Genomic DNA, 13938 nt, shown 5'->3' on the forward strand with positions numbered 1-13938 from the left:
ATCTGTAAGTTTTTTAATAGAAAAATAATCATACATTGCAGAATAAGGCACTCACTTCAATAAGGCACTCAACATTTCAGAGTAAAGCACTTCTTGATTTATTATTACATAAATTTTTTCCATTCTATGTTTTTGGTATGCTTTATCTTATTCTGAGATGAGAAATTTTCCTCTTAAATATTGCTCCCATGTAAAGCAAAAAATAGATACAATCGAGGAGTTTTGTAACTCCTCTCTTTTACCTGTCACTGGCAGTTTCTGACAACCAATGGTGAAAATTCTAAGTGAAATCATTTAACTCTAAGTAAATGGAAATGAATTTCTGAAGAATATTTTTATCATATGAGCAAAAGCCATAATTGCCAACTGACAACAAGGATGGAAATGTAAATATGTAATTGTGGTAGCTATGCATGCATCATATATATGTATTTGGGGTTAAAACATAAAATCCTTTTCTATATATCTCTACAGAGATTTTAGGGGGGAGGGGATAACATGAGAATGTATATGATTTAATGTTAACTGGAGCCCTTTTGGTTGGATGAATGCCAAAGCAACTTTCAAAATATTTCAAAACAGCTGCCAGCATGTAAAGATTTTAACTGAAGGAGTAATGAAATCTGAAATACTAATGAGAGAATAAACTTATATTTTCCTTAAGGTGCTTAATGAACATGTAGGTGTACAGATCCAATAAGGAATTTGTCCCTTCTGCACTCAAACAGAACTTCCAAAATTATACAAGTAAGGACAAAATACTGAAAGAGATATACATTCTAAGGAAACCTTCTGTGCAAGTCTTCTTTGACTGTTTTGCCATTTCTATTTCAGAAAAGAAAGAGCCTGGAAGGCAGTAGTCATGAATTCCCTCAAATTTGGGTAAGTGAAAGTCTAGAACTGTGAAGTTGGATGTGCTCATTAAACTACCTTAACAGTATGTATTATTCAAGAAACTTCAGCATATCTAATTTTAAATGTCTAACAATAGATTTCACATATTCTTTCCATTGATACAATTTTGTCCCTTGGACTTCCAAGAAAAATTTATCCTCCAAAATGGGAGGGAAGCATTGCCACTTATTTCCTGATCAACATTTTTACAAAATGTCAAGTTATAATTGTTGGCCTTTTCATGGAACTGTTATTGAAACAACGAAAGAAGAATAATGACAATGTCTATTAACATAACTCAATGCTGGTTGTACTAAGAGGGAAAGACTTCTGAAATTCTGCTGTTTAGACCAAAGAGGGTCCTCCCCCCCTCATCACTTGGCACATGGACTGCCTCTGGATCAACGAAATCTCACCTGGAATATTGCATGACACTGCTGGAGTCGAAGATCACATGGAAGCAAGGGCCACTTGCTGGAATTCTCCATCAACTGATTGACCTAGATACCAGAGGGCAGACACAGGGCCACCCCACAATGGACGAGTAATTCAAATACCATTTTATAGAGAGTCACTATCTGCATCTGTGTTCATTTTTAGTCTCATCCATCGGTCATTTACTGGGCTGCTTTGGCCTACGTAGCCTTGACCTATGTAGAGAACTTTTCCCAACCCTGGAAACATTCCTGACCTCTCTGGAATTGTCAGGAATTCCCTTTTCTTTCAGCAGGAAAGGCTGAAGAGAGCCATGGGGGGTATGTGGGGGGCGGGGTAGGGTATCTGATCTCTTCTGATCTGGCGCTGAGCACCAGAGGCAGGGAGAGCAGAGTGCCTTACCCAGGTGAACCCTAATCACCTGGCTAAATGCTCCCATTGGGACAAGGACCCAAATCTACGATCAGAGCCTTACCAGACAGGACCCCCTAACCTCTCACCCCTCATCCAAAAGCCTTGCCTTTAGCCTCCGAGTAAGCATCGGCAAATGAAACGCCTTTACTTAGAAAATGACCCCCCATCCCAGGAAGGAGGGAGTCCGGAACTCGGTTAGGTCTTCAAACTAACTCGTGGGATCCCTAGCACACATCACAGATGCTCATTACGATTCTTTATACGTGCAACATGTGGGGGACGAAGCAGTTTCATACCTCCTGGTATTATCTGCCGTCCAAAGCATTTTCTTTGAGAGGAAAATGGAAACGCAGCTGCGCCGTGGGCCCGGCCAGTGAGAGCTGCGGCTCCCTCCCAGGGTCTCCGTGCCGGCGCCGAGCGCGGGAGCTCCTCCGGAAACTGACTCGGGTTAGGGGCGAGTTGCGCTTGCCTCGGCAGGCGTGGGACGCCGCGGGGGCGCAGACGGCCTTTGTGCTGCATGGCTGCTTCCCAAGAGCCGAGAGGGTGAAAGAGGACGCCCAGGTCTGCGGAAGGGCAGCAGTCTGGCCCTGAGAGCGCGCGCGGGGACGCGGGGCTGGGTGGTCTTTGCCGCTCTCGGCCTTCGAAACTTGTGGCCAATCGTCCCTGCCCCTCTGGGTCCCAGCCAGCCGGCTGCGTCCCAGGCTCAAAGGGTTAAGCAGGTGCCTGGCCCGGCGAGGCGCTATTGGCGGAGAGCCGGGGCGGCGCGGTCGTGGTCACCACGCTCCGCAGAGCCCAACTTGGGATCGCGCGGCGGGCGCGGCGGCCACCAGTCCCCTGACTGCAGAGCCGGGATCTTAGAGCGCTGGGAAAGGAAAGGAGGAAGCACGAGATGGGGAAACCAACAGCAGCACCAGCAAAGCGGGCCGCTGGTAGAAGCGCACAGGAGGAAGGGAGTCCAAGCTTCCCGGCGCGCAGGGTGCGCCCTCCGCCGCGCAACTCGGTCGCGGACGCGGCTTGCCAGCCGGAAGAAAGAGGGAGGAAGTGGAGCGACTGGGGGTCCTGGGCACGGGGTGGGGGGAAGGCTCCACACCCACCGCCCCCACTCACTAGTCGGCCGAGAAGCAGTGCAAGTTGTCATTAAAAAGGTGCGCCCCAACCACAAGCATCCCTTCTCACCCCCTCAAGAAACACCGTTATAACAATGTGGGGAAGTAACTGGGAGACACGAGGAAATAAATGCACGTGTTTTCTCTTTTTGTTTCCCTGGTGCTTGGAATTTGCAGAGTTCGCTCAGTCGTGGTTCCTAATTGATTCGTTTCATACATCGTTCGAAAGGGGTATACAGAGGTGGGTCGTCGGGGGCCCACCGGATCCCCTAAGCTGAACCTACAGTCCCCACCTCTCAAGTTGGTCCAAGACCAGCCCGCCCGCTCACCAGGAGCAAGGAAGGGTCCCTTTTTATAAAGGGAAAAACTCTTCATTGCACAAAAGCGACTTCGCGCCCCTTCCTCTCCTTTGCACACCAACCTTCCTCGCTAAGCATCAAGTTCTCCAGTTGTCCAACTTGAAGTTAGCAATCTTCGCCCTGCCTAGTGTGCCGAAGAGTAGCAGAGAGGGGTCCCGGCTGGGAGAGGGGGCTCTGCGCCCCCATGCCTGCGCGCGCGCGGGCTGGCGTCCAGGTTGCTGCAAGCCGCGGGAGTCGTGAGTCTGCCCGGATGGTGGTTATTTCCCCAGAGAAAAGAGGGGAGAGAGCGGGCCTCAGTCTTGCACTTTGGGTCGGAAGTGCGCGGCGTGTGTGTATGTGTGTGTGTGCGCGCGCGCGTGTGAGTGTGTGTGTTGTGTGCGCGCGCGCGTGTGAGAAGAGGGGGCGGAAAAGAAAGGCACCCTCGGCTGCCCGTCATTCCCTTGCACCGGCCAAGTCCTCGCCAAGCCTCCCGGTGCATCCTTCCTCCGCCACCCCCTCCCCTTCTTCCCTCAGCTGGGCTCGCGCGGCGCAGCCGGAGCAGCCAGTGAGAGCAACATCCTGGAAAGAGGGGGGAGCACCACCGCCCCCCCAAAAGCGAAAAAAAAAAGGCCCCACCCTGACACGTTTTGCTGTTTGCAAGTCCCTCGCACGCCCCCCCGCATCTCCTCCCCGCGCTCGCGGCCCCCCTAGTCCGCTGCGCGCACATCAAAGCGCCTCTCCGCCGCGCACAGTGGCCGCGGCTCACTAATGGGATTGCAGGCTGGTGCCTGGCTCCGCTGCTGCCGCCGCCGCTGCTCGCGCTGCTGCTGCCGCCGCCGCCCGAGCCCAAGCCCGAGCCCCCGCCAGCCCTCGCCCAGAGCCGCCGCGCCCGGGGGCCGAAGCCACGGCGATGATCCGAATCTTTCCGGATTTCAGCGTGCAGGTGACGGCCGCGGCGGCCGGCGGGGCGGCCGCGGGGGTGCCGGCCGGTGCGGGCATGGGGAGGGCCGGTGCCGCGGCCAACGGCACCCCGCAGAACGTCCAGGGCATCACCTCCTACCAGCAGCGGTGAGTAGTCCCGCCAGGGCTTGGATAGTGCCCCCGCCCCGGGGTGTTGGGGTGGGACTCACTTTGCCTCCTGTTTTATGCGTTACAACACACATACACAGCGCCAGGCTCACTTTGCTAGCTCCTCGTTACAGATAAGAAAGAAAAAAAAATAATTCACAATTCGAATTGAAAGGCATTCCAGTGTAATGGCGAAGTGAAATCATAATTTGCCTTCTACTTGGTCCCAAATCCAGAGCCTCAGTCCCGCGTAGCCAAGGAGTTGCTGCAAAGTCTCAGACACCGCACAAGGTGCTTTTGCAAAGTTTGGGATCACTGTCCCCTTTCAGTGGAATTTTCTCAATTCCTGTGCCGGCTGCGAACCCGCGCTGACGGGCAGCCAGGGGGGCAATTGATCACCGGACGCTGATTGATCATTTGTTTCCAAACAGAATAGAACGATTTTCACGTGTAGCTGTAGACTTGCAATTCTACATAATGGTGTTATCATGTCACCTGTTACTACAGGGAAATACAGCATGAAATCCGAGTCTCCTCGGCGCACTTAAGTATTCATCTTAAACACATTATAATGCAAATGCCTAAGGTTCAGAGATGCGAGTTAGGAAGCAAATTTTGCAAAGTTAGGCTAGGTGGTGAGAAGGAAGTTTTAAAGTATTACTTGTTTGCATTTCCTCCAAACATATTTACAGATTTTACAAATATGGTTGTGATCGGGAAATAGTACAATTCTTTGACTCAATTAGGAAAGAAGGGAACATTTTACCCTCATCAACAGCACTAAAGTTTTTCCTGAAGGAAAACTCTATCAGTGTTCCAAGATTTTATCAAAAATATGATCTACAAAAATGTGTTGAGGGAAAGTAGCAGTGTGGTGTGAAAGGTAAGCTCCCCATTTGTGAGGCTCAGTTATATAGAAGATGGAAGGGAAAAAAAGAACACATGAAAGTGTGAAATTAAATATTTGTGTTTCCCAGATTGCACACGATTAAACATCTGAGAGATTTGCCAATGGCATTTAACTTAAAATATACACAATGCATAATTCAAATAACAGTTCCTATTTTTACCTTGTATTTCAAACTTCATTGATTTGAGAACCTTTGATTTGAACCAACAGTGTTTAAACTGAAAAGGTTAAGATAATCTATCACTGCCATATTTTGTGCCTTCTAACCAATGGCCCAGCGACCAGAGCAGATTTTGCATAACACACTGATTGTTTTCCAACTTGATGCCCAATATTGCAAATATTTTGTGGAAGACTTCATTATATGCCATGAGTACTGTGGGAAGTTTTAAAAAGAGTCTTGAAAAATAACTCAAAAAGAGGCTATTTCTTGTCAAAGAGATTTTTTAAAAAATTGTTTTAGTCTTGTTTTACTTCAGTGATTACAAGAATCTCTAATACAAAAGACCCAGGAATCTTTCAAACATAGAAGACTAGACAAAAATTAGATTTTTCCCTTTTCATGATTTAGGTATATATGTTTTTTGTCATCACAAGACATTTAAATGACAATAGGTTCTGGCGGTCATTTTAACTAGGAAGTGCAAGAAATAGTCACAACATTATGGTCTGAGAAGTAGGGAGTACCGGTTGGAAATGTCAGATAGCCCTTGCACAATTTGAGGGGACTCCGGGAACTTCAGCTAACCCGTAAGATAGAAAATGGGCATAAAGGACGATCATGAATGTTCAACCTTTTGGTCTGTTCTCAGTGTGTGGATGATGTCCTTAAATAAAGATCATCCCAGGGCCAATTTTCCCATGAATCAGGAGCACCCAGAGGTGACCCTTCGCAGCCCCCACCCTAACTCAGAAAACTGCTGTGATGCCTTCCGTATTAATCTTTCCATTTGGACCATTTGATCCAGTCTTTGAATTCAGCTGCAGTTCTAAGGACCAAAGCTTTAAAAATAATCATCTCTAAACTTTAGCCTTTGGGACATGCTATTCCTTTCTTCTCTTTTTGTGATCTGTCATATTGACAGACGGGGCTAGTTCTGAGAAATGTAGTCTTTGTTGGTTTCAGTATTCAGATATGACACCTGTTACTCCCTTTGCTTTTTGTTAATTTGGGGGCAGGAGAGTGAAGCGTGTATGGCAAAAAGATTATTGGCAGGTGTTTAAGGAAGAACCTCGAGTCACAAGTCCCCTGTCTTCTGGCACTTTATTAGGAATGTAGGCCACCAACATGTTTGATTTCAGGGGGTATTAGGGCAGAGGTAGTTTCTGAAATATTTGCTGAAGTAAATGGTGACAAGTCATCTTACTAAATTTTTTTGGAACAAGAACTTTGGAGAGTCTGATGAGGGAGTAAGAGGGGTGGGTGGGGTATTGCAAGCAAAGAGTGGCCTGTTGGAAGAACACACACCTCTTTCATTTGTCACCTTTGGGCAGAAATGCCCTAGGCTGGCTGTCCTGGAGTCAAAACATCCAACTGGCGACATTCTCCCTCCTCACAAGCCTGTGTATACCTTGTGCTCAGCATTCCACTTCACTTCATTTGTCAATCACTTTCATCTTCTCCTACCTGTAGAGTGTACTCCAAAGAGAGCTCAAACACCATCAATCAGATTAAACACCTCTGCCATGAAAAACACTTAGGATTTTGAAGTTTCCAACTCTCAGCCTCCCCTATCCTAGAATGGCAGGATGAATGGGGACCCCCTTTTCAGGTCTGATTTTTTTTTTTCTTAGGTTTAGAGCAAAATGTAAAACCTCCCATAGGACTGTTGTTTCCTGCCCAGTTCTTTCATTTATTCCTACCGGATGTGCTTTGGGAGTCTCTTCTATTTTCTGGTTGACACATGACTCACCTAACGCAGTCCCTGACCCAAAAGTCGCCCACAACCTGCAGTGGTTTTGTGAAGAGAAAGTTCTGGCTAGGGTCTACCCAGTAATGAGACTCCAGCATTGGCCCTGCACTAAGTGGCCTCTTCTTAGGCGTCCCTGAACTATAAAATGTGGAGGCAGCTGGACACGATCCCGGAGGCCGTAGTGTGGTCTGGTCCCAGGCACCGAGTCTAGACAGGGCTCTGTATGTAACTGCATTTAAACTCCAGGAGAGTCACCTGCGAACCTGGGGTCTACAGGTCCGTATGTGCGTGGATAATGCAGATGCTCAGGCTTTGGAAAGCGCTGCCGAGGGAGCTGGAGTCACAAGGTCCTTGTGCCGCGCCGTGCCCGCCCACAGCGCTCTCAGGCGTGCAGCTCGGGCAGCTCGCTCCCCACTCCTTCTTCCCGCGGCCCCCGGGGTGCTTCGGGGACCGTGTCCTGCCCCAGCCCACTCGGAGGCCGCCCTTCCTCCTCTGACTCTCCCTCAACCCCCCCACGCCGCCCCCCACACTCCAGAGAAGGGAAGTGTTGGAAACTGCAACTGAGTGGCGTTGTTGCGCTGGCAGCCGAGCTCCCGAGTCCCCCCAAAGAGAGCGAGAGAGACAGAGAGAGACAGAGAGAAAGAAAGGAGAGAGAAGATGGGAGAGATCGCGAGTGACCGAGAGAGACTGCGAGAGAGAGAGAGAGGGGTGGGGGGGAGCGCGAGCCAGAGAGAGGGAGCGAGAGGGGTGTGTGTGTGTGTGTGAGTGTGAGTGTGTGTGCGTGCGCGCGCGCGCGTGCGAGCGAGCGCTCAGGAGCAAAGCAGCTGGAAAATGCCCAGAAATACTTTCACCGCGGTCAAGCAGGGAACCCCCGCGTGTCCTCCCCCTCCCGCCCCCCCGGCTTAGGCCCCGGCCGCCCCCCGCCGCGAGGGTGTGCGCCCCACCTGCCGCCGGGCCCGCCTGGGGAGGCGGCGGTGGGGGCGGCTGGGGTGGGGGCGCGGCGGCGCGCGAGGGTGAGAACCTGGAGGCGGCGGGGCCCTGGGCCGGGTTGCCCGCGGGGCCGCGCGGCCGCCTCCCCCCGCCGCCGCCTCCCCCCGCCGCCGCCGCCGCCGGTCGCCCGTCTCCGCGCCGGGCATGTCTCGGGAGCCGGAGCGGCCCGGGCCGCGGGGGCTCTGCGGCGCATGGACGGCGGCGGCGCCCGGCGAGCCTGGGGACTAGGAGCAGCAGGCGGCGGGGCGGGCGGCGACCCGCGGCCAGAGGCGCCCTCGGCGCGCAGGGACGGCCGGCCGCCGGCGCGGCTCGGGCCCCGCTACTTTTCCGTAGCCTCCCGCCTCCGCAGCACGGCCGCCGCCGCCGCGGCCCCGCCACGGCCCCGCCACGGCCGCGCCGCCGCCCGCCGGGCCGCCGCCGAGCGCCGCGCACGCCCGCACCCTCTCCCGCCACCCCACGCACACGCACACCCCCGCCCTCCCCACGCCCCCGGCCCGGGAGGGGGGAGCGAGGCAAAAAGTAAGAGAGGAAAAAAAATAGCAGGAAGATGGCGCCCACCAAGCCCAGCTTTCAGCAGGATCCTTCCAGGCGAGAACGGTAACACTTTTCTGTTTATTGAACCTGCCGCCCGGCGGCCGCTCCCCCCGCGCCGCCGCCGCCGCCGAGGTGGCGGGGCCCGCGCCGCCGCCCGCCCCGCAGCCCGCCTCCTGGGCCGCGAGCCCGCGGGGACCCGGTGCCGGCTCGCGGCGCGGCGCGCCCCGCGCCCCCCGCGCCCCCCGCGCATTGTCCGCCCGCGGCGCCTGCGGCGGCGAGCGGGCTCCGGGCGGCCGCGGCCGCGCCGGGCTCTGAGCGGTCGCGCCTCCTCGGCTCGGCGAATGGAGTGACTCGCTGGCAAAAAAAAAAAAAAAAAAAAAAGAAAAGAAAAAAGAAAGAAAAGAAAAGAGAAAAAGAAGGAAAAAGAGAAAAAGAGAAAGAAACAAACAAAAAAAAAAAAGAGACGGGGCTGCTGTGTGGTGGGGCGCAGCGGCGCGGGCGGGGGCCGGGGATCCCCGGGGCTGCCGCAGGTCCCCTGGCAGCTGCTCTCCAGGAAGGAGCGAGCCGGGGAGGGGGAGGGACGGCGGGCGCAGGGGGAGGAGAGCAGGGGAGGAGGCCGGGGGCGGGCGCGCCGAGCTCGCGCCAGGCCGGGGACGCGGCGCGCAGGGGCCGTCTCCGCGGGAGCAGCTAGGCCGGGCCCGGCGCAGAGGGGCGCGCGGCCGACGCCGCCCCGCTGCACCCCGAGCCCCGGCAACTTACGGGGCTGCTCGGCTTCCGCGCTCCCCTGGCCCTTCTCGCCACTCCCCGTCCCAAAGCCAAAAAGAGAAAGAAGAAAACCCTGCAATCCAGTGAGCCAGCGAGCAGTGAGAGCCAGAACGTGCTGCCAACAGTTGGAGCAGCTTTCCCCCTTAGTTACTGCTTGGGGCTCGGTGTTTTAAAAAGTTCCTGGTGAGAATTGCATATCCAGGCGAGAGACTCAATCAAGCGTGTCTGTTTGAAGTTAGTTAAACTAAAGGCAAAGGGAAAGGGAGTGTGTATTCAAAATACCCTGACCCATCCTACGTGAATGGCATTGTTAGACTGCGGAGTAACTAAGCACCCCCCTCCCCCACCAGGGTTTTCCCTCCTGCTGTCCCCCCAGCCTACTTTGTTTGGAATCCTATTTGCTATTAATTGGCAGCGTTAATGACATTAATTGCATATAGCATATTGGTTTGAGCAAAGTGAATATCTCTTTCTGTCTCTGAAGAGGAAATGCTCAGTAGGAAGTTTGAACCATTGATTCATGAGGAAAACAAATGCAGCCAGATATATGCAGCCCCCCTCACCCACCCCCCCCACCCCCTGGCAGCGATGTTTCCTTTCCTCACGGGCTTAAGGGACCTTGAGAAAGGATGTGAGGGAAGTTCTTAGTTTCAAGATTTAATAATTATTACCTGGGCAGTTTTGGTTTTTAATACAACGTACGTAACATTTAATCTATAGCTTACATCAAGAAAAGAGAGGGAGATATTTTAACAAGCTTCATTTGAAAAGCTTCAGTTGCCCTCTTGCTTTTTTCCTTCCTGTAATAAGGACAGCAGAATTGTCAGGATTAAGACAATAATTTTGTTAAGTAGGGACATAATTGACTAATTCTAAACTCTAGCTATTTGGGGGGGTATGAATTACATATCTGAGAGTAAATCATACATAATCTCCAGCTTTAAAAGGTGTCGTGTGTGTTTGTAGCATCAACTATCTGACAACTCCTACAGCTGAAAGGAACATTTAGTGTTTTGTGAAGAATTCACCTACTAAATACTTTACACTTGTAGATAACAATTATTTCTCAAAGCATTATGGACGGTTTTTAATAACAGTTTTACCCCCTCATCTACCAGCTGATGAATACTTTCCGAAATCAGAAGTTTATAATTGATTTCCTTCCTTCCTTCCTGTCTCTCTCCCTGTGCTATTGGTAGTAAATGTATTTACTGGGACAGCACCAGTAATCTCTCCAGCAGAGGCCTATTTGTGTGCCATTTTGGGAATTTCTCTGAGATAGGAATCTTGAAGATAGAATTAATTTCTAGAGGAAACTTCATAGCCTGTGCATGAGCGCGTTCTTTATCACCTGTCTCCATTTGGCATTCGAAGAAGGTAAATCAAAGTGTGCGATTTGTTATTCTGCTCCACTTGAGAGCTGAACTAAATAACACTTGGTCTGAAATTCTGATTGAAGTTGTAGGAGGATATACTGTATTTAATTTAATGCCCTTTAATAGCATCTTCTTGTTCAGCTCGGATACTGTCATTTTAAAGGTTGGATCTGAGAAGGTTTAACCTGTAGGGGTAGGGAGGAGTAGTAATGAGGTAGGAGACAGAAGGAGCACAATAAGGAAAGGAAGCAAGGAGTTAGAAACTAAATGTTTCCAACAGTAATAACCACAAATTTGGCCCCTTACTTTGGCCCGTTATCGAAAGAGTTGTTTTATGCCCCCAGGGTTCACTTTGTTATTAGGGTTTTACGTGCTCTTAGCACTTTAAGTGTAAACATTATACATGATAGTTGATTTGGTTTTGTAATGAGAAATGGGAAGTCAGATGACTTGTTCAGGAGAAGGTTGTCTTTGTAGTTACTTGCTATACTATGTGGAGTCATTTCACCTTTGTGTGTGCTTTGTATTTGGAACCTGTTGGTTAGTAGTAATACTTCTGCGTAATGGCTAAGCATAAATATGTTAGTAAAAGATGAGTTTCTGTGGACATGTCTTAAGTAATATCCTCTCATTCACTTAAAAAGTGTTTTCCAAATCACTGGTTTCTTCAAGACATTTACGAACACTTTATTTTTAACTGCCTTTCAAATATACCAACAGCCAAGAAAGAACTCAGAGGAAAGAACGCATCTTTTGAATTGTCTTGTTTATTTATGAAATATCTGACCTTAGTATAATAATACTACAAAAGCCATTTTCCTCTAATGTGTTGCAGAGTAAATTTTGGAGAAAGAAGCTTTTCTTGGTAATGACTTTGGTTACTATTTAGTATTCTTTAAATTTCTCTGACTTGAAAGCACAAGCTGACCCCCTTGTGTACTTAAATCCGATATAGGCTGCGGCTTATTATCTATAACACTCCCTTAGACTGCTGCTGCTGTGTGGCTGTCTAACCAAGAAGGTTAGACAGACACAAGTGTCAAACATACACATGCTGGTTTGCAGAGTATATTCCAGTAGCACAGGGCTTTAAAAGGTAAAGGTGGTCTTGGGGACTCTTTGGAGGTATTTCTTTCTACAGGGTAAGCCTAAACACAGAGTGATAAATGATGATATGTGTTGTCTAACACTTGCTTATATATAAATAGCTCCACAAGATTGCTTAAATGATAATCGAAAATATGAAATAGGATGGCCTTCATATCACAAGGCCAAGGGTCTACAAATGGAAAAACTGAAATAATGAAATATTTCCAAGGCAACAGACTGTCAACAAGAACTGTAATGCATGGGCATATCATAGAGCTACCAGAGAGGATATTAGATCGTATAGCAGCCGAGCCAGGAGTTATAATGACCGTTATTATGTAGGATCCTCCCATATTACAGCATCCTTTCATAGTTCCAATTTCAGGTTTATGAGTTGAGAGACATATAGCTACTTCTAATTTTTAGATTTGATTGGTTACAGTGAGCAAGCTTGATTTCAATGTTATTTGATGCTTTTAGTTTTTTTTTTTTTTTTTTTAAAGTTGCATGGGGCACTTTTGGCACTTAGTAATATTATAAGTAAAGTTTTGGTCCCTGTATCTTTATACATTCTTAAACATAAGACTTTTACATTTGACTAAAGATTATGTGAAATTAATCTATCAGCAATAAATTGTTAAGGGTTAGAAGGCGTGGAATTAAATATAATGTACAAACTGGAACACCTTGTTGTATTTAGTGATATGAAGTTTGGTTTTCCTCTGAAATTCTTCTACACAATGGCCTTCCCTACAATAGAGCTGTTTAATGGGAATGTCAGAATTTTTGTGGAATCATTGACTCTTTTTCTCTGCTCCAAATCTTACTATGGAAATACACTGGCATGTTAAAATTGTATCTGCTTGAAATGGGACCTTATGTTCAGGATCCTGTGCTCTGTGGTGAGATCTCTATGACAGGTTGTGTGTGTGTGTGTGTGTGTGTGTGTGTAAAGCGGCATTTGAGAAAGGATTTAGGCAGTGTAGCTTTTCTTTAGTTTATTTTTTTTAACCTGTAGAGCTTTATATTTTGTGGATTATTTGTGGGAAACATGTCGCAAGCATTTCTAAATCACTCCTAGTCATGTTTTGACAGTCAAAAATGCCCTCCCCCCTTTCCTCATTGGGTAGTGTAATAAATCAACTGTAACGGAATGGTGTTTTTACCATGCTGGTCCCATTAGTGTGAATAGGATGTTTGCACTATTAAACCTCATAGAACCTTATAGAGTTAGAATAATTTGTAGAAATATTAATGATATTGCAGTACATAAACATGACTTAGTAAGAGTTAAGTGATTTCTAATGTATTTGAAATGACTAGGGCAGTGACAAAATTAAATAATACTTGATTTTGTTTTCTGTATACAAATGAACTAATTGAAATACTTTTAGTCTTGTGCACAAATCATGAGAAGCAAGATGAGAATCCCATGTTACTCTGGCCTAAAGTACTGGTGACCTTCAATTGGAATCATTGCTCATTAGATCTGGCATTCAGCTGTATTTATTGAACCTCTAATATGGACTGGAGTGACTTGTGTCAGAAGGGAGTAGTGACTAATGTAACCTGTAAGAGCAGTTGCTCTGGTTCTAGACTTTGGTTATGGATTATACAAATTTGGTTATAGACTCTGATAATAGAATATTATAGAGAGCCAGAAAACACTCTTTCCTGAAAGAGTAGCAAATACAGAATTCATAACAATACAAATAAGGCTTTCTTATGACTTTTGTTAGCCTAGTGTTCTGACGGGCTACGCATTCAGCTTATAAAGTACAGTAATTTAATACCTATACAATGATTTGAGGTTCTTGGAGAAAAAAAGAAAAGATGTCTATAAATGTTAGTGAAATTACAACCAAAATTTTAAAAGATGCTTGGCATTGAAAAATAAATATAGGTCCCATAAAGTAATAATAGAAAGTATGTACTAGATATTACCATGTTTCAGGTCCTGTGTTATATACCTCACAGTGGTTTTCCCATTGCTTGTGAAGGAAGTACTGATATCCCTGTTTATGAATGAGAAGATTGAGGCTCTTCCCAAGGTGGTGGAGTTAGAAATGGAATTCAGGTTTATCTCCGAAGAAATGAACCTAACAG

At 48.3% G+C, this 13938-nt stretch overlaps 1 protein-coding gene across 12 annotated transcripts in view; it reads left to right on the forward strand.

Moving 5' to 3' along the window:
• Nucleotides 1-4097: 4097 nt before the first annotated feature.
• The window catches only part of NPAS3 (neuronal PAS domain protein 3), a gene marked incomplete at both ends in the record, with an annotated part of 849875 nt that continues 840034 nt past the window's right edge, over nt 4098-13938 (forward strand). For 6 of the 12 annotated variants that reach the window (XM_084241063.1, XM_084241067.1, XM_084241068.1 and 3 more), the window contains one exon: nt 4098-4255. In XM_084241063.1, coding sequence (XP_084097189.1) covers nt 4098-4255 — 158 coding nt within the window. Of the gene's footprint in view, nt 4256-8615; nt 8666-13938 lie in introns of those variants that run through there. The other 6 variants (XM_084241072.1, XM_084241073.1, XM_084241074.1 and 3 more) reach the window with 1 other exon arrangement.

The sequence above is a fragment of the Talpa europaea genome (genome assembly GCF_964194135.1).
Source record: "Talpa europaea genome assembly, chromosome: 8".
NCBI classification, from domain to species: Eukaryota; Metazoa; Chordata; class Mammalia; order Eulipotyphla; family Talpidae; genus Talpa; species Talpa europaea.